At 37.8% G+C, this 22344-nt stretch overlaps 1 protein-coding gene across 2 annotated transcripts in view; it reads left to right on the plus strand.

Moving 5' to 3' along the window:
• The first annotated feature begins 574 nt into the window (after positions 1 to 574).
• The window catches only part of LOC121428084 (AP-2 complex subunit mu), a 36926-nt gene continuing 15156 nt past the window's right edge, over positions 575 to 22344 (plus strand). Inside the window, exons 1-5 of one of the 2 annotated variants that reach the window (XM_041624661.1) lie at positions 575 to 648; positions 4822 to 4914; positions 5689 to 5954; positions 9883 to 9965; positions 10549 to 10684. In XM_041624661.1, coding sequence (XP_041480595.1) covers positions 4841 to 4914; positions 5689 to 5954; positions 9883 to 9965; positions 10549 to 10684 — 559 coding nt within the window. In that variant the 5' untranslated portion in view covers positions 575 to 648; positions 4822 to 4840. Of the gene's footprint in view, positions 653 to 4821; positions 4915 to 5688; positions 5955 to 9882; positions 9966 to 10548; positions 10685 to 22344 lie in introns of both variants that reach the window. The other variant, XM_041624662.1, reaches the window with a different exon arrangement.

The following is a 22344-nucleotide window of genomic DNA, read 5'->3' on the forward strand; positions in this document are numbered from 1 at the left end:
TGTCTCGTGGGGTATTTATAGTAAAATTGATTTTAGGGAACATGGCATCAAAAATATTGGGAAGTACATTATCATTACAACTGAACATGAAGTTCCCAAACTGTAATAAATACAGGTCTATGACTTTCAACAGTTTACTTTCTAGAAAAAGTGGGTCCGTATGTGAACGGAAAGCTGCACTATAAATAACACGAAGTGCTTTATTTTGCAAAAGTTACAATTTATCTAATAGATATTGGTGGGTATTCCTAAATAAGAATCCTGTATACTAAATGAGGCAAAATTGAGGATGAGTAAAGTATGATTACTGTTAGTGATAATGATGATGATGATGATGGTGATGATGATTATGATTTATAGAGATATTATTCGAAATTACTTAACTCTATGGAGAATGATTCTTCCTCATGACGAATCAAAATCTATTTTCATTTTTTTTTATGAATAAAAGAAATATCTGCTCATATCAAGTCTTTGAGGAGCCAATGTACCTACGATGATCTTTCTTTTAGCGCCATCTATGACCATTTTATGTCAACTGCATGATCCGCCCAACTTCCGCTGCCATTGCATATGCATTGCATTGCATGCATTGCATTGCTTTTATACAGGAATTGATACAGAGCCGGGTCGTGTGGACGTAGGAAGGTGGGTGTGTTCCTCTTTTAAAACACAATTTTGACTTGTATATATTTATTTTCTTGTTTAGTAAAGTGTATCCAAACATTCCTGTTAATGTATAATATGTATTAAACTGTGTTATTTTAGAAAAGAATTTGCTGGATTTACAATTTAGTAACTTTCTTTTCTCTGTACCGTGCCCGTCCATGGCCTGGCCGTTTCTGGCACTGTCTGCGGCTCCCGGCACTAGCAGAATACGCGGAGGAATTGTAATGTGTATTTCAGGGTAGTCGTAGTTGTATCATAATTGGATCTGGATACGATGCAGTGCGGTCTGCGGAACGCGTATTTCCCCCCTACTTATATAATGGTGGGTCCCAAGTCTGCGCACCTAACTATTTGAGTTCAGATTTAACATGAAATTCATCTTATTTCACAAGATCTTTTGACCCATTTAATATTCGTATTTTGTATTTCGTATTAATATTTTTCTTTGCTGTTCTCTGTATCCTGAGGAAAACTATGTTTTCCATTTTGAAATGCCACTTTCCGTTTCAAAAGGCCATTTCTGAATTCTGTCTGTTTTCCACGATCGCGGAAAATCACTGTCTGATGTCTCTAAGCCAGGAGGCTCCCAGACCCAGAGAGTAAAAATCATTCACTAGGGTCTAGGCCCTACTGATTGTCTAATGTTATGGTCAGTTCCCCCATGCATGTCTGCACGATTCTAGTAAAAGAAGATACGCAACGAGCACGAACTTTACACATGCAATACATAGACAGGTATTCATAAAAAAATCTGACTCAAAATGGTGGGAAAATAATGAATTCAGGGCATTTCATGTGACAGCCTCAAAATGCAGCCTTTGTCATCAAAATCCCTGAATCGTGTGCAAATTGAATGAGTGCGCAGACATGGGGTACCATTTATTTTTTCAATCTGAAAATGACCTTCCGAAGTTTTTTCAAGAAAATCCTACATTTTCTTTCATTTTTTAATGAGAAATTTTGTACATTTACTCTTAATAATATAAGGAACACTATAAACCAAAAGATTTTGTGAAATTAGAAGAAATTTATTTTAAATCTTAACTCAAATTATTAGGTGCGCAGACTTGGGGCCCACCATCATATGAGTAACGTGTGCCTACTCGCCACGGAGCCAGGGATTGCATCCTATTCATGTGCGTGTACTGGGAAAAAACTGAAACTTTCGCTCTAGAGATTTCATCTTTCCTTTTAAAAGATCTAGCCCTAAATCATGTAAATGGTATGCAACTTCATTTCTGACATTTCTACAATATTTTATTATTGATTTCATTTTTTTAACAAGAATTCATTAAAAAAATTAGAAAACATTATTAAAAGATGGGGAAAATTTGCCATGATGTTTGCGTCGCCATCTTGTTTTCTTTGTTTCTTGACGAGGCTACAGCATGCATATCACAATATGCAGTATGTGTGTTGTGAGGTTTTTACAGATGTATTTCAATGAGATGATTATCAAAGGACAAGACCACCCCAACAAAAAGTTTGAGGTTTGATTTGAATAAAAAGAGAAATATCAAACAAGCATAATGCTGAAAATTTCATCAAAATCGGATGTAAAATAAGTTATGACATTTTCAAGCTTCGTTTAATTCATAAAACAGTTATATTCACATCCTTGTCAGTATGCAAATGAGGGGACTGATGACACCACCCACTCACTATTCCTTTTGTATTTTTTTATATGAAATATTCTGGTAAGAGTTCAACATGCACTCCCCATTAAAATTGAAAATACAGGCCTGTGAAATCTCCGCTATTTAGCGGAAATCCACTATTTTCATTTTTAAGACCGATTTCAATTTCCGCTTTTTTGGTCCATTTCTGTTTTTTCTTAGTCAAAATTCCGCTATTTTATCCAAAACGGCTGGAAAACAAGTCTAGGTAAATGGATGCGAGCAGAATGTGTGTGTTGTGAATATACACGTTACGGGGCCTTGTATTTTTGCCTTCGCGAAGTTTTGAATGAAACTGCTGCGGATCCATAGAGATATATAATTAGTATACATCTCTATGTGCGGATCACACCGTGCACCGTTGCCGTTGTTGGCATACAAGCGCAAAGCAGCGGCTCAAATGGCGATATTTTGTGACTGGTAAATACCTCTGTAAGGATGATGACGTCATCCAAGATGGAAACTTACGTTGTCCAACGAAAGGATCGAAGATGACGATGTTTCGATCATTATTTCAAAGGAATTAGCGGTAACTGCGGTCTAAGGTACCATATTTCTGAATTTTAAACATTTTTTCGTAAATATGGATGTGATTTCTTTTTCATAATGTGACATTTTATGTACAAAAAACGATCGGAAAATCGGGTTTCCACTGTTATATCTAACGTTACTGCTATAAAAAAGCCTACATGTATAATACATTGTCTGTACTTACGGGCCTCCAAGCTCTTCAGTCTATGTATGGGTGAGTGAGCCAACGCAGTTCATTGGAATTTTTCCGCTATTTTTTTGAAACCCCACTCACAGGCCTGAAAATAAAAACAGGGACGTTTAGAATAATATAACTAGCCCTAACAAAATAGAACATATATGATGGGGGAGTGGAAATATATACCAAAATATGGCTTTATTCTGTCAAATTTCGAGCAGGATCTAGTGCGTGTAATTGTCCATAGACATCGGTTTATTTAGTCTAGACTAATCAAACTATTGGCTGATAATTGTTAAAATTCCCATTCTGGTATCAGCACTTCTCGCTAGCATAGCGGGAAGAGGTTTTGACTGCAGATAAAACGAAGTGAGTTCGAGTCTCAACTAAGGTAAGCAACATTTAAAAAATGAAAAAATCTGGAGTGAACATATCGGAAGTCTCAACAATCTTTTATTATTTTTGGTGGGGGTGCATGTGGAACTTTTTCCAATATTCTTATTTGCTCCTCATTGTCTTGTGAAACAGAGTTTTCTCCTCACTGAACATGTAGAATTACCATTGTTTTAGCATTTTATGGTTCAGTCAAGTTGGTCATTATTGTTGAATCTATAAAAAAATGAAATTTTGTATAATTCAAACAATAAAAAAACAAAAGACATAAGTGAGCGAGGGACATCATCACCTCTCTCATTTCCATATCACTGTGATGTGCGTATAACTGTTTTTGTGAAAAATAAATGAAACTTCAAAATGTAATAAATTTACATCTGATTATGATGAAATTTTCAGCATTATGCTTGATTGATTTTTCTCTATTGATTCTAATCAAAATGTTTTGGCTGTGGCCTTTACCTTTAACGTCTGTGACTGACCTGGATTTGTTTCACCATCTGAAAGACATGACAAGGGCTCAAAACTCTTCATTAGTTTGTATCTTCCATATGTATCTTGGGCTACAGGTGCACGCCACAATGCCCAGAGATCACAGTGGTGTTGTAATCTTTTTCCTTTTGGGTCTATCCTGGTGTATTTGGGAATGCAGCCTTAGTTATAAAATGTTGGTTGAGAGAATGCAGAGTAGTCCATGCTTTTCATCTTTATGATTTCACCAATTCGGCATATTTGAAGTCTCCATAGGTATACATGTAGCGCTTAACAATTTTTTTAACTTGTACAAATTCTTAACTTATTGTTTGTCCGATATTGTTTTAACTTTCACCTTCTTGTATCTACTTGTCTGATATTCTTTCTCTCTAAAAACAACTTTACGGGGCTCCATATAACAACGAAGGGATGGCTCAGTTGCAAATACATTATCTTTTGTATTTTGTTTAATTTTTATCTGTTCTTGAGAGTGGTTTAAGTTTATTTTCTTGTCTTTCCGTTTGTGTCCACATTCAAAGCGCTGAATACATCATGAGTGTCTGTGGAATTTGTTTCTTACATTTACATTTATATGCCTGAGTAGATCTACAATGAATGAACTTATGAAGTATTAGGTCTCAAATTGAAGAGATTTCGCTCTCATTGTCATTTTAGGAACGAACCATATTTATTGATTATGAAACCTTCTGAAGACGTGTATGTATTTTTTGTGTGAGATACACATACAATTTGGGAAATATTTAAGCTCCCATACGATTTAACCGTATTGGAGCTTAATTTTTCCCCCAAGTCTAATAATTATTTCACAACCTGTACATGTAGCTGTCATGATCAACTGTTATTCATAATTCATTTCTTTATTTTTCTCTTTTAAATCAGGACAATGAGCTAGTCTAAGATGTTAGGAGGTCTGTTTATTTACAACCACAAGGGGGAGGTCCTGATATCTCGAGTCTTTCGGGATGACATAGGGTGAGTATGAGGTTCCCAAGTTTTTAAAATGCTCCTGTGTCTGGGATGGCAACAAGCCTTGCATCTCAGATTTTGGATAGCATCCTTTTTTTGTTTTGTTTTATTATGAGACATGCTGCTAGTTGATATTGAAGGAGCTCATTATCCCACAATTTGAATTCATATAATTTTGTCTCATGATGACCTGTGGTTAGTCATTATTATATTTATGTGTGTTACACTAAAAAAAAATTGTTGAACATCAAAATAGTAATAGTCACATACACTACATGTAAGTACCTCACCCAAAAGGTAATAGTAATCTTTTTCATATTATAAACCCTGCAAATAGACAATTCCAGCATAAAGGAAATGCTACAATGTTTTATCTGTTATGCAACACATGAGTACAGTTTCCCTGTTCACCATAGTGACCATATTGTTCCAAAAAGCAAGTGGATTGTCTTGTAAAGTTTGATTGTGTATGAAACTGAATGTTACGTGCATCTGGATAAAGTCGGCATGAACTGATTGAATGCTATAAACTTTAAATTTTGATGTTTTGTAATTTTTCATGTCATGTCCTGTACAATTGCTTAAGTGTCTTTTAATTGCTATTCTTCACATTTCACCATAGATAATGTGAGGAAACTCACTCTACAAGATGTGAAGTATATTATTATTTTGAACAATAGAAAAAGCAACTTGTTCACATGTAAGAGATGATCCTTTCTCAGAACATACATTAAGCATTCCATCATTATTTTACCTTTGGTCTTTTCCTCCCCTTTACAGGCGAAATGCGGTGGATGCGTTCCGTGTGAACGTGATCCATGCGCGCCAGCAGGTGCGTTCCCCCGTCACCAATATGGCACGAACCAGCTTCTTTCACATTAAGCGGGGAAATATCTGGGTTGCAGCTGTGACCAAGCAGAATGTGAATGCACCAATGGTCTTTGAGTTTCTGGCCAAGCTTATGGAGGTCATGACTTCATACTTTGGCAAGGTCACAGAGGATAACATTAAGAACAACTTTGTTCTCATTTATGAGCTCTTGGATGGTAAGAAGCAAGTCTGACTAAAAATCAGACTTAAATTCCCAGTTGTGTGTAGTGGATATTGCATTGTTCAGATCATAATCAGAGGATGCGCAGCTACCAAACTATTTAAAAAAGAATATGTCTTCATTGTTTGCAAAATCAATGAGCCTAACATTTTTTTTGCCCAACCTCAGAACCAAGCATTTGTGTTTGTGCCCAGTTTACTTCCAGTAATATAGATTATGATAGTTTGGTACTATATTCCCCATAGTTTTGGAAGTTACATGTATGCGTGAAGTGCATATCTTTAAACTCCATCTTCTCTCAAGTGTTGATTGTCAACTACTTGGGACATCATACAGGCCTTGCTGGAATGGTTCATCTGATTAATGTGTAGACATCATAAATACATTCTTTATTCCACAATCAAGAAATGTTACCTGTTTTTGTCTCACGTGCATAGCAGAGCAAGACTCGCTTTTCTGACGGCGACGGCGGCATCAACACCAAATCTTAACCATAGGTTTTTGAAATGACAGCATAACTTAGAAACTATATGGACCTAGTTCATGAAACTCCTGCCTGAGTTTCAGGTAACATGACCAAGGTCAAAGGTTATTTCGGGTCATTGAACTTAAACCATGTATGGGAATTAACATCAAAATCTTAACCTATGGTTAAGTTTTTGGAATGTCATAACTTAGAGAAAATATATGGACCTAGTTGATGAAACTCGGCCATAAGGGTAATCAAATATTACTGAACATCCTGCCTGAGTTTTAAGTCACACGACCAAGGTCAAAGGTCATTCAGGGTCAATGAACTTTGGCCAAGTTGGGGGGTACCTGTTGAATTACCTTCATAACTTTGAAAGTTTATGGATCTGATTCATGAATCTGGAACATCAAGTATCACTGAACATCCTGTGCGAGTTTTCAGGTTACATGATCAAGGTCAATGAACTTTGGCCAAGTTGGGGTATTTGTTGAATTACCATCATGATTTTGTAAGTTTATTGGTCTAGTTCATAAAACTTGGAAAGAAGAATAATCAAGTATCATTGAACATCCTGTGCGAGTATCAGGTCATATGACCAAGGTCAAAGATCAATGAACTTTGGCCATGTTGGGGGTATTTGCTAAATTACCATCATAACTCTGTAAGTGTATTGGTCTAGTTCATAAAACTTTGACATAAGAGTAATCAAGTATCACTGAACATCTCATGCGAATTTCAGGTCACATGACCAAGGTTAAAGGTCATTTAAGGTCAATGAACTTTGGCCATTTTGGAGGTAATTGCTAGATTATTGTCAAAACTTTCAAAGTTTAGAGATATAGTTCATAAAATGTGGACATATGGGTAATCAAGTATCACTGACAAGTCTTGGGTCGCATGATCACGGGAAAATGTCACTAATTGTCAATGAAAATAGTATTGTATCATACAGGGTTCCCACTGTCATGGAAAATCCTTGAAAATCCTGGAAAAAATTGTGGTCCTGGAAAGTCAGGGAATTGCATTTACCTCATGGCTATGGCAGATTTATGTTTTGTCTTGTCTCGCAAAGTTCTCTCATACTTAATTATCACACTCTGCTATTATAGTTGGTGTTCATAGTTTCCATTTTCCCAGTTTTGTGACATCCCAAATTCTACAGTGGAAATCTGAAAGGGTGTGGCGTCCCTTGCCTCCACAGAGCTTTCACTATAATTGCAGTGTTACTTAGTTGCCAGTACTACTGCTATATGATTTGTTCCCTGGGTAATAGTGCTAGCAAGGTTGAAATAACATTTAATAAAAAAAAAATTGTATATACATGTATAACACAGCCACAATCCACATTCCTCACTCAAAATACTCATGGCCATGAATAAATTGACTGCTCCTGACATTAAATTTGGACAACCAAACTGCAGAATATTTCATCTTATTTGCAATGATATAAGATGCCATCAGTCAATGTATTTTTAATATGTCACATTTTGTAACCAGTTTTGCGTTCTTGTTGCTTTTAGAGAATTTATATTTCAAGTTTTGTACAATTTTACTCAACATTCATGGCAATTAGTTGACATATCAAGTCACAACTGATCAAGCACTTCCAGCATGGCTTTCAGAACACAATACATTCAAAAGGTTCTGAATCTCTTAAAGTTACACAAGATGTTTCAATCGCTATTTTAGCGTCAAATAATGTGTCCTCTCTGGAAAAGTTACTTGAAAATTAAGTTTAATGATATACCAAATTAGGCATCAAATGTCCAATTTTCAGGATATCCTCATTATTTTTGGAGCAAATAGAGAAATACACTTGTTAATTTAGCTGGTGTCCTCAAGTTCTATTACAAATGGCCTCATTTTTTGTAATGTAGAGTGAAATGCAGCACTATCTTGAGAATTTTAGGATGAGGATGTCTTTGTTAGCCTCTTTTCATGTCACCTCATTGTAAAACTTAAATGTCACTCTTTTGTAATAATTGGCTCATGTTTGACGTATGTAAAGTGTTTCATCTTCATATAATTCAGGGTTCCCCCAGAAATTTGAAAACAGAATTCCTTGACTTATGAGGAAGTTTTTTCGTAAAGGTGAATTCAGGATCCTTATCAAGTTATGAATTTTTAAAAGTTGTAAATATTGGTAATCACTATACCCATGAAGACTTCAAATTGGCCGCATATAGGATGTCATAGTGATGTAAGGCAAGGACTACTCTTCCATGTACTCTAATACATATTATGGCTAAAATGACATTTTTCCCAAAAGTTTTATTTCAAATTATATTTTTCTTTCATGAGGACATAAAACAACATGCTGCCTGTGTTATATTTAGATCACTGTCCCAGGGGAGTTGGTACTTAGGAGAAAACCACAAATCCCTGATAATAAAGTGCATGGCCTATGAGAAAGTTGTCCTTGCCCCTTGTCATAATTTACTTACTCAGTTGCCAATTTGAAATCTACATAGTATTAGTGATCTCAATTTTAAAGCAGCTATAACTTTCTTATTGCTTGTTCGATTTCTTTCAAACTTTCACCATTCTGTTTAATCTATTTTTCTCCTGGCCAACACAACATTTTATGGCCATGGCTGGATTCCCCTTTCAAGAAATTACATGAGTTTGTGTTCAAGACAATTTTGAATCTTGATGTTGGTGAAACAAATATGGTACTTTACCCTGGTCAGAAACAGACCATATACCAATGATAATACATGTACATGTGATGAGTAAGGTAGTGGGTGGAATGGATGGCTGTGAGGGGAGGTTATGGAGGCCATCATAATGTGTCTGATTTTGGAAACCGTGCCAGAAAGCAAGCCATGGAAAGCAGCAATTTAGTCATGGAAAGTCATGGAAAAGTCATGGAAAAGTCATGGAAAAGTCATGGAATTCTGTTTTCAAATTTCTGTGGGAACCCTGATCATATATGGCTTGTGTGTTTTTGTGAATAATTATTTTATAGTAGTTTTCAAAGTCGGCACTGCTGCTATATTGAAGCGTGTAATGTATGTGAGACTGCCAGTGTCATTCCACTTGTTTGTAAGTTTTCACTTGCTACATGTAGGCTGCAAGTTTTGTCAGTCTTTTGTCATAGCTGGCGCTGTTAATGATGCAGCATGAAAAGTATGAATAGAGACTTGGGACAATACACCTATACGTACGATCCCATACTCAGTTGTGCTGCATCAGAAATAGCGCCAGCTAAGAAAATCTGACGACGCTTGTAGTCTAGCAAGTGAAAGCTTACCCAAAAAAAGCCAGCTTAATTTTCAATGATTGTGGAATAGCAAAGGTATTTCTCATTGTTAGATGTTTTCTGCCCTTTGCATATCGAAGGACAATGTATAGGCCTACTGCATTGTGACACTAACATTAATTTGTAATTTTGTCTCGTTATTTCTTTGGCCAAAAAATGATAATGACCATTTTGTTGCCTTTTCCTCAGAAATCCTTGACTATGGCTATCCACAGAACACAGACACAGGAATCCTAAAGACTTATATCACACAACAAGGAGTCAAGTCATCGGTAAGCTAAACTTGTTTTAAGAGAAATACATACCTTAAAGCCTCACTTTCCATGAAGGCATCAGTATAATGAATGGTTCATTGATAATACCCCCCCTCCCCCATTGACAGTGCATTGTTTCAAGCTTGAGGTAAAGCTCCAATGTCAAACTAATGTTGCTCAGATGTTATCAAATCAGTCGATCAATCAATCAATCAATCGGAAATGTATATTTGATTCCAAATGTTTGTGATACCCAGGCCTGTTTTATGTTATAAACAGGATTCACATTTTATTATTAGTTGTCTTATGTGGACTTGTTAATAATGTATCCAACTTGTTTATGTTCTGTTATTATTTTTTTTCAGCAAGGTATTTCCTTGCCTTTTTTACATTTTATATTGCATTATCTGTAAATAAATTAATTGAATTGAATTGAAATACCTTGGACCCGAGAGACTAACATATACATTTAGTTGGCAATTGTAAAATGGCAATGACCAATTAACATTATTGTTGCATGTCCTTGTTGCTCTATAATACTCATTATCAACCAATCACAATCATTGTTTTAAATGATCACAAATATTTGTGTTACCCATAGAGCAAAGAGGAGCAAGCACAGATCACCAATCAAGTAACGGGACAGATTGGATGGAGGCGAGAAGGTATTAAGTATCGTCGGAATGAACTATTTCTTGATGTGCTAGAGGATGTCAATCTACTCATGTCCCCACAAGGTAGGAATGTAATATCATATTTCTAGCAGATTTGTTCTAAAATGGAGGCTTCTCAATTTTCTAGTGAATTTTTATTTTAATTCTTTTTTATATGCTCGTCCTAGATCAGACGTATTATGGTATCATGCTCGGTGTCCATCCGTCTGTCTGTCCATTAACTTTTCCTTGTAAACGGGATAATTCCAGTTTGGCTCAACCTAGGCTCATATAATTTGGTGTGTATGATACAAGCATGGATCTCAGGAAGCCTATTGATTTTAAGGTCCAAAGGTCAAGGTCACAGTGACATGCTTTCATCTTACCCTTTTGAAGTCCTTGTTAATGCGATAAATTTACCGGTAGTTGGACTTAACCTAGGCTCATATAATTTGGTGTGTATGATACTAGCATAGATCCTAGGAATTCTATTGTATTTGAGGTCAGAAGGTCAAAGGTGAAGTCGCCACCTTCCACTTTTCTTGCCTAACCAATAACTCAATTTTCCGCGTTTCAGGCGGGCGTATTATGTGCTCGCCTTAGGGTCACTCTATGAATGTACACTTTCATGATGAATTTTTGGTTATAAAACAAAAGAAATGAAAATGTCTCTACCTAACAGAGAAAATCTGGCTTTGTTTGGGTAAAAAGAGAGCCACGTCACCCACTTTGTCCCTATTTTGGTATTGGGGTTAATCCTGTCTGTACTTAATGTTTGGGTACTTTTGCAATTTCTGTATCTTTGATAACCTCGCAGTGTTGCTCTTTTAGCCCTCTATCTTTCCAAGTTTTAGCCCTTATCTTTCCATGTTTTTAGCCCTCTATCTTTCCATGTTTTTAGCCCTCTATCTTTCCATGTTTTTAGCCCTCCATCTTTCCATGTTTTTAGCCCTCTATCTTTCCATGTTTTTAGCCCTTATCTTTCCATGTTTTTAGCCCTCTATCTTTCCATGTTTTTAGCCCTTATCTTTCCATGTTTTTAGCCCTCTATCTTTCCATGTTTTTAGCCCTCTATCTTTCCATGTTTTTAGCCCTCTATCTTTCCATGTTGTTAGCCCTCTATCTTTCCATGTTGTTAGCCCTCCATCTTTCCATGTTGTTAGCCCTCTATCTTTCCATGTTGTTAGCTCTCTATCTTTCCATGTTTTTAGCCCTCTATCTTTCCATGTTTTTAGCCCTCTATCTTTCCATGTTTTTAGCCCTCTATCTTTCCATGTTTTTAGCCCTCTATCTTTCCATGTTTTTAGCCCTCTATCTTTCCATGTTTTTAGCCCTCTATCTTTCCATGTTTTTAGCCCTCCATCTTTCCATGTTGTTAGCCCTCTATCTTTCCATGTTGTTAGCTCTCTATCTTTCCATGTTTTTAGCCCTCCATCTTTCCATGTTTTTAGCCCTCCATCTTTCCATGTTTTTAGCCCTCCATCTTTCCATGTTTTTAGCCCTCTATCTTTCCATGTTGTTAGCTCTCTATCTTTCCATGTTTTTAGCCCTCTATCTTTCCATGTTGTTAGCTCTCTATCTTTCCATGTTTTTAGCCCTCTATCTTTCCATGTTGTTAGCCCTCCATCTTTCCATGTTTTTAGCTCTCCATCTTTCCATGTTGTTAGCCCTCTATCTTTCCATGTTGTTAGCTCTCTATCTTTCCATGTTTTTAGCCCTCTATCTTTCCATGTTTTTAGCCCTCTATCTTTCCATGTTGTTAGCCCTCCATCTTTCCATGTTTTTAGCTCTCCATCTTTCCATGTTGTTAGCCCTCTATCTTTCCATGTTGTTAGCCCTCCATCTTTCCATGTTTTTAGCTCTCCATCTTTCCATGTTTTTAGCCCTCTATCTTTCCATGTTGTTAGCTCTCTATCTTTCCATGTTTTTAGCCCTCCATCTTTCCATGTTGTTAGCCCTCCATCTTTCCATGTTGTTAGCTCTCTATCTTTCCATGTTGTTAGCCCTCTATCTTTCCATGTTTTTAGCCCTCTATCTTTCCATGTTGTTAGCCCTCTATCTTTCCATGTTGTTAGCTCTCTATCTTTCCATGTTTTTAGCCCTCCATCTTTCCATGTTTTTAGCCCTCCATCTTTCCATGTTGTTAGCCCTCTATCTTTCCATGTTTTTAGCCCTCTATCTTTCCATGTTTTTAGCCCTCTATCTTTCCATGTTGTTAGCCCTCTATCTTTCCATGTTGTTAGCCCTCCATCTTTCCATGTTTTTAGCCCTCTATCTTTCCTTGTTGTTAGCCCTCTATCTTTCCATGTTGTTAGCCCTCTATCTTTCCATGTTTTTAGCCCTCTATCTTTCCATGTTTTTAGCCATCTATCTTTCCATGTTGTTAGCCCTCTATCTTTCCATGTTGTTAGCCCTCCATCTTTCCATGTTTTTAGCCCTCTATCTTTCCATGTTTTTAGCCCTCTATCTTTCCATGTTGTTAGCCCTCTATCTTTCCATGTTGTTAGCCCTCCATCTTTCCATGTTTTTAGCCCTCTATCTTTCCATGTTTTTAGCCCTCTATCTTTCCATGTTTTTAGCCCTCCATCTTTCCATGTTGTTAGCCCTCTATCTTTCCATGTTTTTAGCCCTCTATCTTTCCATGTTGTTAGCCCTCTATCTTTCCATGTTGTTAGCCCTCTATCTTTCCATGTTGTTAGCTCTCTATCTTTCCATGTTGTTAGCCCTCCATCTTTCCATGTTGTTAGCCCTCTATCTTTCCATGTTGTTAGCTCTCTATCTTTCCATATTGTTAGCCCTCCATCTTTCCATGTTGTTAGCCCTCCATCTTTCCATGTTGTTAGCCCTCTATCTTTCCATGTTGTTAGCTCTCTATCTTTCCATGTTGTTAGCCCTCTATCTTTCCATGTTGTTAGCTCTCTATCTTTCCATGTTGTTAGCCCTCTATCTTTCCATGTTTTTAGCCCTCTATCTTTCCATGTTTTTAGCCCTCTATCTTTCCATGTTTTTAGCCCTCTATCTTTCCATGTTGTTAGCCCTCTATCTTTCCATGTTGTTAGCCCTCCATCTTTCCATGTTGTTAGCCCTCTATCTTTCCATGTTTTTAGCCCTCTATCTTTCCATGTTGTTAGCCCTCTATCTTTCCATGTTGTTAGCTCTCTATCTTTCCATGTTGTTAGCCCTCCATCTTTCCATGTTTTTAGCCCTCTATCTTTCCTTGTTGTTAGCCCTCTATCTTTCCATGTTGTTAGCCCTCTATCTTTCCATGTTTTTAGCCCTCTATCTTTCCATGTTTTTAGCCCTCTATCTTTCCATGTTCTTAGCCCTCTATCTTTCCATGTTGTTAGCCCTCCATCTTTCCATGTTGTTAGCCCTCTATCTTTCCATGTTTTTAGCCCTCTATCTTTCCATGTTGTTAGCCCTCTATCTTTCCATGTTGTTAGCCCTCTATCTTTCCATGTTGTTAGCTCTCTATCTTTCCATGTTGTTAGCCCTCTATCTTTCCATGTTTTTAGCCCTCTATCTTTCCATGTTTTTAGCCCTCTATCTTTCCATGTTTTTAGCCCTCTATCTTTCCATGTTGTTAGCCCTCTATCTTTCCATGTTGTTAGCCCTCTATCTTTCCATGTTTTTAGCCCTCTATCTTTCCATGTTTTTAGCCCTCTATCTTTCCATGTTGTTAGCCCTCCATCTTTCCATGTTGTTAGCCCTCTATCTTTCCATGTTTTTAGCCCTCTATCTTTCCATGTTGTTAGCTCTCTATCTTTCCATGTTGTTAGCCCTCCATCTTTCCATGATTTTAGCCCTCTATCTTTCCATGTTTTTAGCCCTCTATCTTTCCATGTTTTTAGCCCTCTATCTTTCCATGTTTTTAGCCCTCTATCTTTCCATGTTTTTAGCCCTCCATCTTTCCATGTTGTTAGCCCTCTATCTTTCCATGTTGTTAGCTCTCTATCTTTCCATGTTGTTAGCCCTCCATCTTTCCATGTTTTTAGCCCTCCATCTTTCCATGTTGTTAGCCCTCCATCTTTCCATGTTTTTAGCCCTCTATCTTTCCATGTTGTTAGCTCTCTATCTTTCCATGTTTTTAGCCCTCTATCTTTCCATGTTGTTAGCTCTCTATCTTTCCATGTTTTTTGCCCTCTATCTTTCCATGTTGTTAGCTCTCTATCTTTCCATGTTGTTAGCCCTCCATCTTTCCATGTTTTTAGCCCTCTATCTTTCCTTGTTGTTAGCCCTCTATCTTTCCATGTTGTTAGCCCTCTATCTTTCCATGTTTTTAGCCCTCTATCTTTCCATGTTTTTAGCCATCTATCTTTCCATGTTGTTAGCCCTCTATCTTTCCATGTTGTTAGCCCTCCATCTTTCCATGTTTTTAGCCCTCTATCTTTCCATGTTTTTAGCCCTCTATCTTTCCATGTTGTTAGCCCTCTATCTTTCCATGTTGTTAGCCCTCCATCTTTCCATGTTTTTAGCCCTCTATCTTTCCATGTTTTTAGCCCTCTATCTTTCCATGTTTTTAGCCCTCCATCTTTCCATGTTGTTAGCCCTCTATCTTTCCATGTTTTTAGCCCTCTATCTTTCCATGTTGTTAGCCCTCTATCTTTCCATGTTGTTAGCCCTCTATCTTTCCATGTTGTTAGCTCTCTATCTTTCCATGTTGTTAGCCCTCCATCTTTCCATGTTGTTAGCCCTCTATCTTTCCATGTTGTTAGCTCTCTATCTTTCCATATTGTTAGCCCTCCATCTTTCCATGTTGTTAGCCCTCCATCTTTCCATGTTGTTAGCCCTCTATCTTTCCATGTTGTTAGCTCTCTATCTTTCCATGTTGTTAGCCCTCTATCTTTCCATGTTGTTAGCTCTCTATCTTTCCATGTTGTTAGCCCTCTATCTTTCCATGTTTTTAGCCCTCTATCTTTCCATGTTTTTAGCCCTCTATCTTTCCATGTTTTTAGCCCTCTATCTTTCCATGTTGTTAGCCCTCTATCTTTCCATGTTGTTAGCCCTCCATCTTTCCATGTTGTTAGCCCTCTATCTTTCCATGTTTTTAGCCCTCTATCTTTCCATGTTGTTAGCCCTCTATCTTTCCATGTTGTTAGCTCTCTATCTTTCCATGTTGTTAGCCCTCCATCTTTCCATGTTTTTAGCCCTCTATCTTTCCTTGTTGTTAGCCCTCTATCTTTCCATGTTGTTAGCCCTCTATCTTTCCATGTTTTTAGCCCTCTATCTTTCCATGTTTTTAGCCCTCTATCTTTCCATGTTGTTAGCCCTCTATCTTTCCATGTTGTTAGCCCTCCATCTTTCCATGTTGTTAGCCCTCTATCTTTCCATGTTTTTAGCCCTCTATCTTTCCATGTTGTTAGCCCTCTATCTTTCCATGTTGTTAGCCCTCTATCTTTCCATGTTGTTAGCTCTCTATCTTTCCATGTTGTTAGCCCTCTATCTTTCCATGTTTTTAGCCCTCTATCTTTCCATGTTTTTAGCCCTCTATCTTTCCATGTTTTTAGCCCTCTATCTTTCCATGTTGTTAGCCCTCTATCTTTCCATGTTGTTAGCCCTCTATCTTTCCATGTTTTTAGCCCTCTATCTTTCCATGTTTTTAGCCCTCTATCTTTCCATGTTTTTAGCCCTCTATCTTTCCATGTTGTTAGCCCTCTATCTTTCCATGTTGTTAGCCCTCCATCTTTCCATGTTGTTAGCCCTCTATCTTTCCATGTTTTTAGCCCTCTATCTTTCCATGTTGTTACCCCTCTATCTTTCCATGTTTTCAGCCCTCTATCTTTCCATGTTGTTAGCCCTCTATCTTTCCATGTTGTTAGCCCTCTATCTTTCCATGTTTTTAGCCCTCTATCTTTCCATGTTTTTAGCCCTCTATCTTTCCATGTTTTTAGCCCTCTATCTTTCCATGTTGTTAGCCCTCTATCTTTCCATGTTTTTAGCCCTCTATCTTTCCATGTTTTTAGCCCTCCATCTTTCCATGTTTTTAGCCCTTTATCTTTCCATGTTTTTAGCCCTCTATCTTTCCATGTTTTTAGCCCTCTATCTTTCCATGTTTTTAGCCCTCTATCTTTCCATGTTTTTAGCCCTCTATCTTTCCATGTTTTTAGCCCTCTATCTTTCCATGTTTTTAGCCCTCTATCTTTCCATGTTGTTAGCCCTCTATCTTTCCATGTTGTTAGCTCTCTATCTTTCCATGTTGTTAGCCCTCTATCTTTCCATGTTTTTAGCCCTCCATCTTTCCATGTTTTTAGCCCTCTATCTTTCCATGTTTTTAGCCCTCTATCTTTCCATGTTTTTAGCCCTCTATCTTTCCATGTTTTTAGCCCTCTATCTTTCCATGTTTTTAGCCCTCTATCTTTCCATGTTTTAGCCCTCTATCTTTCCATGTTTTTAGCCCTCTATCTTTCCATGTTTTTAGCCCTCTATCTTTCCATGTTGTTAGCCCTCTATCTTTCCATGTTGTTAGCTCTCTATCTTTCCATGTTTTTAGCCCTCTATCTTTCCATGTTTTTAGCCCTCTATCTTTCCATGTTGTTAGCCCTCTATCTTTCCATGTTTTTAGCCCTCCATCTTTCCATGTTGTTAGCCCTCTATCTTTCCATGTTTTTAGCCCTCTATCTTTCCATGTTGTTAGCCCTCCATCTTTCCATGTTTTTAGCCCTCTATCTTTCCATGTTTTTAGCCCTCTATCTTTCCATGTTGTTAGCTCTCTATCTTTCCATGTTGTTAGCCCTCTATCTTTCCATGTTTTTAGCCCTCTATCTTTCCATGTTGTTAGCCCTCTATCTTTCCATGTTTTTAGCCCTCTATCTTTCCATGTTGTTAGCCCTCTATCTTTCCATGTTGTTAGCCCTCCATCTTTCCATGTTGTTAGCCCTCTATCTTTCCATGTTTTTAGCCCTCTATCTTTCCATGTTGTTAGCCCTCTATCTTTCCATGTTTTTAGCCCTCTATCTTTCCATGTTTTTAGCCCTCTATCTTTCCATGTTGTTAGCCCTCCATCTTTCCATGTTGTTAGCCCTCTATCTTTCCATGTTTTTAGCCCTCCATCTTTCCATGTTGTTAGCCCTCTATCTTTCCATGTTGTTAGCTCTCTATCTTTCCATGTTGTTAGCCCTCTATCTTTCCATGTTGTTAGCTCTCTATCTTTCCATGTTGTTAGCCCTCTATCTTTCCATGTTGTTAGCTCTCTATCTTTCCATGTTGTTAGCCCTCCATCTTTCCATGTTTTTAGCCCTCCATCTTTCCATGTTGTTAGCCCTCTATCTTTCCATGTTGTTAGCTCTCTATCTTTCCATGTTTTTAGCCCTCTATCTTTCCATGTTGTTAGCTCTCTATCTTTCCATGTTGTTAGCCCTCTATCTTTCCATGTTTTTAGCCCTCTATCTTTCCATGTTTTTAGCCCTCTATCTTTCCATGTTTTTAGCCCTCTATCTTTCCATGTTGTTAGCCCTCTATCTTTCCATGTTGTTAGCCCTCCATCTTTCCATGTTGTTAGCCCTCTATCTTTCCATGTTTTTAGCCCTCTATCTTTCCATGTTTTTAGCCCTCTATCTTTCCATGTTGTTAGCCCTCTATCTTTCCATGTTGTTAGCTCTCTATCTTTCCATGTTGTTAGCCCTCCATCTTTCCATGTTTTTAGCCCTCTATCTTTCCTTGTTGTTAGCCCTCTATATTTCCATGTTGTTAGCCCTCTATCTTTCCATGTTTTTAGCCCTCTATCTTTCCATGTTTTTAGCCCTCTATCTTTCCATGTTGTTAGCCCTCTATCTTTCCATGTTGTTAGCCCTCCATCTTTCCATGTTGTTAGCCCTCTATCTTTCCATGTTTTTAGCCCTCTATCTTTCCATGTTGTTAGCCCTCTATCTTTCCATGTTTTCAGCCCTCTATCTTTCCATGTTGTTAGCTCTCTATCTTTCCATGTTTTTAGCCCTCTATCTTTCCATGTTTTTAGCCCTCTATCTTTCCATGTTTTTAGCCCTCCATCTTTCCATGTTTTTAGCCCTCTATCTTTCCATGTTGTTAGCCCTCTATCTTTCCATGTTTTTAGCCCTCTATCTTTCCATGTTTTTAGCCCTCCATCTTTCCATGTTTTTAGCCCTCTATCTTTCCATGTTTTTAGCCCTCTATCTTTCCATGTTTTTAGCCCTCTATCTTTCCATGTTTTTAGCCCTCTATCTTTCCATGTTTTTAGCCCTCTATCTTTCCATGTTTTTAGCCCTCTATCTTTCCATGTTTTTAGCCCTCTATCTTTCCATGTTTTTAGCCCTCTATCTTTCCATGTTTTTAGCCCTCTATCTTTCCATGTTTTTAGCCCTCTATCTTTCCATGTTGTTAGCTCTCTATCTTTCCATGTTGTTAGCCCTCTATCTTTCCATGTTGTTAGCTCTCTATCTTTCCATGTTGTTAGCCCTCTATCTTTCCATGTTTTTAGCCCTCTATCTTTCCATGTTGTTAGCCCTCTATCTTTCCATGTTTTTAGCCCTCCATCTTTCCATGTTGTTAGCCCTCTATCTTTCCATGTTTTTAGCCCTCTATCTTTCCATGTTGTTAGCCCTCCATCTTTCCATGTTTTTAGCCCTCTATCTTTCCATGTTTTTAGCCCTCTATCTTTCCATGTTGTTAGCTCTCTATCTTTCCATGTTGTTAGCCCTCTATCTTTCCATGTTTTTAGCCCTCTATCTTTCCATGTTGTTAGCCCTCTATCTTTCCATGTTTTTAGCCCTCCATCTTTCCATGTTTTTAGCCCTCTATCTTTCCATGTTTTTAGCCCTCTATCTTTCCATGTTGTTAGCCCTCTATCTTTCCATGTTTTTAGCCCTCTATCTTTCCATGTTTTTAGCCCTCCATCTTTCCATGTTTTTAGCCCTCTATCTTTCCATGTTTTTAGCCCTCCATCTTTCCATGTTTTTAGCCCTCTATCTTTCCATGTTTTTAGCCCTCTATCTTTCCATGTTTTTAGCCCTCTATCTTTCCATGTTTTTAGCCCTCTATCTTTCCATGTTTTTAGCCCTCTATCTTTCCATGTTTTTAGCCCTCTATCTTTCCATGTTTTTTGCCCTCTATCTTTCCATGTTGTTAGCCCTCTATCTTTCCATGTTGTTAGCTCTCTATCTTTCCATGTTGTTAGCCCTCTATCTTTCCATGTTTTTAGCCCTCCATCTTTCCATGTTTTTAGCCCTCTATCTTTCCATGTTTTTAGCCCCTATCTTTCCATGTTGTTAGCCCTCTATCTTTCCATGTTGTTAGCCCTCCATCTTTCCATGTTGTTAGCCCTCTATCTTTCCATGTTTTTAGCCCTCTATCTTTCCATGTTGTTAGCCCTCTATCTTTCCATGTTTTTAGCCCTCTATCTTTCCATGTTGTTAGCCCTCTATCTTTCCATGTTGTTAGCTCTCTATCTTTCCATGTTTTTAGCCCTCTATCTTTCCATGTTTTTAGCCCTCTATCTTTCCATGTTGTTAGCCCTCTATCTTTCCATGTTTTTAGCCCTCCATCTTTCCATGTTGTTAGCCCTCTATCTTTCCATGTTTTTAGCCCTCTATCTTTCCATGTTGTTAGCCCTCCATCTTTCCATGTTTTTAGCCCTCTATCTTTCCATGTTTTTAGCCCTCTATCTTTCCATGTTGTTAGCTCTCTATCTTTCCATGTTGTTAGCCCTCTATCTTTCCATGTTTTTAGCCCTCTATCTTTCCATGTTGTTAGCCCTCTATCTTTCCATGTTTTTAGCCCTCTATCTTTCCATGTTTTTAGCCCTCTATCTTTCCATGTTGTTAGCCCTCCATCTTTCCATGTTGTTAGCCCTCTATCTTTCCATGTTGTTAGCCCTCTATCTTTCCATGTTGTTAGCCCTCTATCTTTCCATGTTTTTAGCCCTCTATCTTTCCATGTTTTTAGCCCTCTATCTTTCCATGTTGTTAGCCCTCCATCTTTCCATGTTGTTAGCCCTCTATCTTTCCATGTTTTTAGCCCTCCATCTTTCCATGTTGTTAGCCCTCTATCTTTCCATGTTGTTAGCTCTCTATCTTTCCATGTTGTTAGCCCTCTATCTTTCCATGTTGTTAGCTCTCTATCTTTCCATGTTGTTAGCCCTCTATCTTTCCATGTTGTTAGCTCTCTATCTTTCCATGTTGTTAGCCCTCTATCTTTCCATGTTGTTAGCTCTCTATCTTTCCATGTTGTTAGCCCTCCATCTTTCCATGTTTTTAGCCCTCCATCTTTCCATGTTGTTAGCCCTCTATCTTTCCATGTTGTTAGCTCTCTATCTTTCCATGTTGTTAGCCCTCTATCTTTCCATGTTGTTAGCTCTCTATCTTTCCATGTTGTTAGCCCTCTATCTTTCCATGTTTTTAGCCCTCTATCTTTCCATGTTTTTAGCCCTCTATCTTTCCATGTTTTTAGCCCTCTATCTTTCCATGTTGTTAGCCCTCTATCTTTCCATGTTTTTAGCCCTCCATCTTTCCATGTTGTTAGCCCTCTATCTTTCCATGTTTTTAGCCGTCTATCTTTCCATGTTGTTAGCCCTCTATCTTTCCATGTTGTTAGCTCTCTATCTTTCCATGTTGTTAGCCCTCTATCTTTCCATGTTGTTAGCTCTCTATCTTTCCATGTTTTTAGCCCTCTATCTTTCCATGTTTTTAGCCCTCTATCTTTCCATGTTGTTAGCCCTCTATCTTTCCATGTTGTTAGCCCTCTATCTTTCCATGTTTTTAGCCCTCTATCTTTCCATGTTTTTAGCCCTCTATCTTTCCATGTTGTTAGCCCTCTATCTTTCCATGTTGTTAGCCCTCCATCTTTCCATGTTTTTAGCCCTCCATCTTTCCATGTTTTTAGCCCTCCATCTTTCCATGTTTTTAGCCCTCTATCTTTCCATGTTTTTAGCCCTCTATCTTTCCTTGTTGTTAGCCCTCTATCTTTCCATGTTGTTAGCCCTCTATCTTTCCATGTTTTTAGCCCTCCATCTTTCCATGTTTTTAGCCCTCTATCTTTCCATGTTGTTAGCCCTCTATCTTTCCATGTTGTTAGCCCTCTATCTTTCCATGTTTTTAGCCCTCTATCTTTCCATGTTGTTAGCCCTCTATCTTTCCATGTTTTTAGCCCTCTATCTTTCCATGTTGTTAGCCCTCTATCTTTCCATGTTTTTAGCCCTCTATCTTTCCATGTTTTTAGCCCTCCATCTTTCCATGTTTTTAGCCCTCTATCTTTCCATGTTTTTAGCCCTCTATCTTTCCATGTTTTTAGCCCTCTATCTTTCCATGTTTTTAGCCCTCTATCTTTCCATGTTTTTAGCCCTCTATCTTTCCATGTTTTTAGCCCTCTATCTTTCCATGTTTTTTGCCCTCTATCTTTCCATGTTGTTAGCCCTCTATCTTTCCATGTTGTTAGCTCTCTATCTTTCCATGTTGTTAGCCCTCTATCTTTCCATGTTTTTAGCCCTCCATCTTTCCATGTTTTTAGCCCTCTATCTTTCCATGTTTTTAGCCCCTATCTTTCCATGTTGTTAGCCCTCTATCTTTCCATGTTGTTAGCCCTCCATCTTTCCATGTTGTTAGCCCTCTATCTTTCCATGTTTTTAGCCCTCTATCTTTCCATGTTTTTAGCCCTCTATCTTTCCATGTTTTTAGCCCTCCATCTTTCCATGTTTTTAGCCCTCTATCTTTCCATGTTTTTAGCCCTCTATCTTTCCATGTTGTTAGCCCTCTATCTTTCCATGTTTTTAGCCCTCTATCTTTCCATGTTGTTAG

The sequence above is a fragment of the Lytechinus variegatus genome, chromosome 14 (genome assembly GCF_018143015.1).
Source record: "Lytechinus variegatus isolate NC3 chromosome 14, Lvar_3.0, whole genome shotgun sequence".
Taxonomy (NCBI): domain Eukaryota; kingdom Metazoa; phylum Echinodermata; class Echinoidea; order Temnopleuroida; family Toxopneustidae; genus Lytechinus; species Lytechinus variegatus.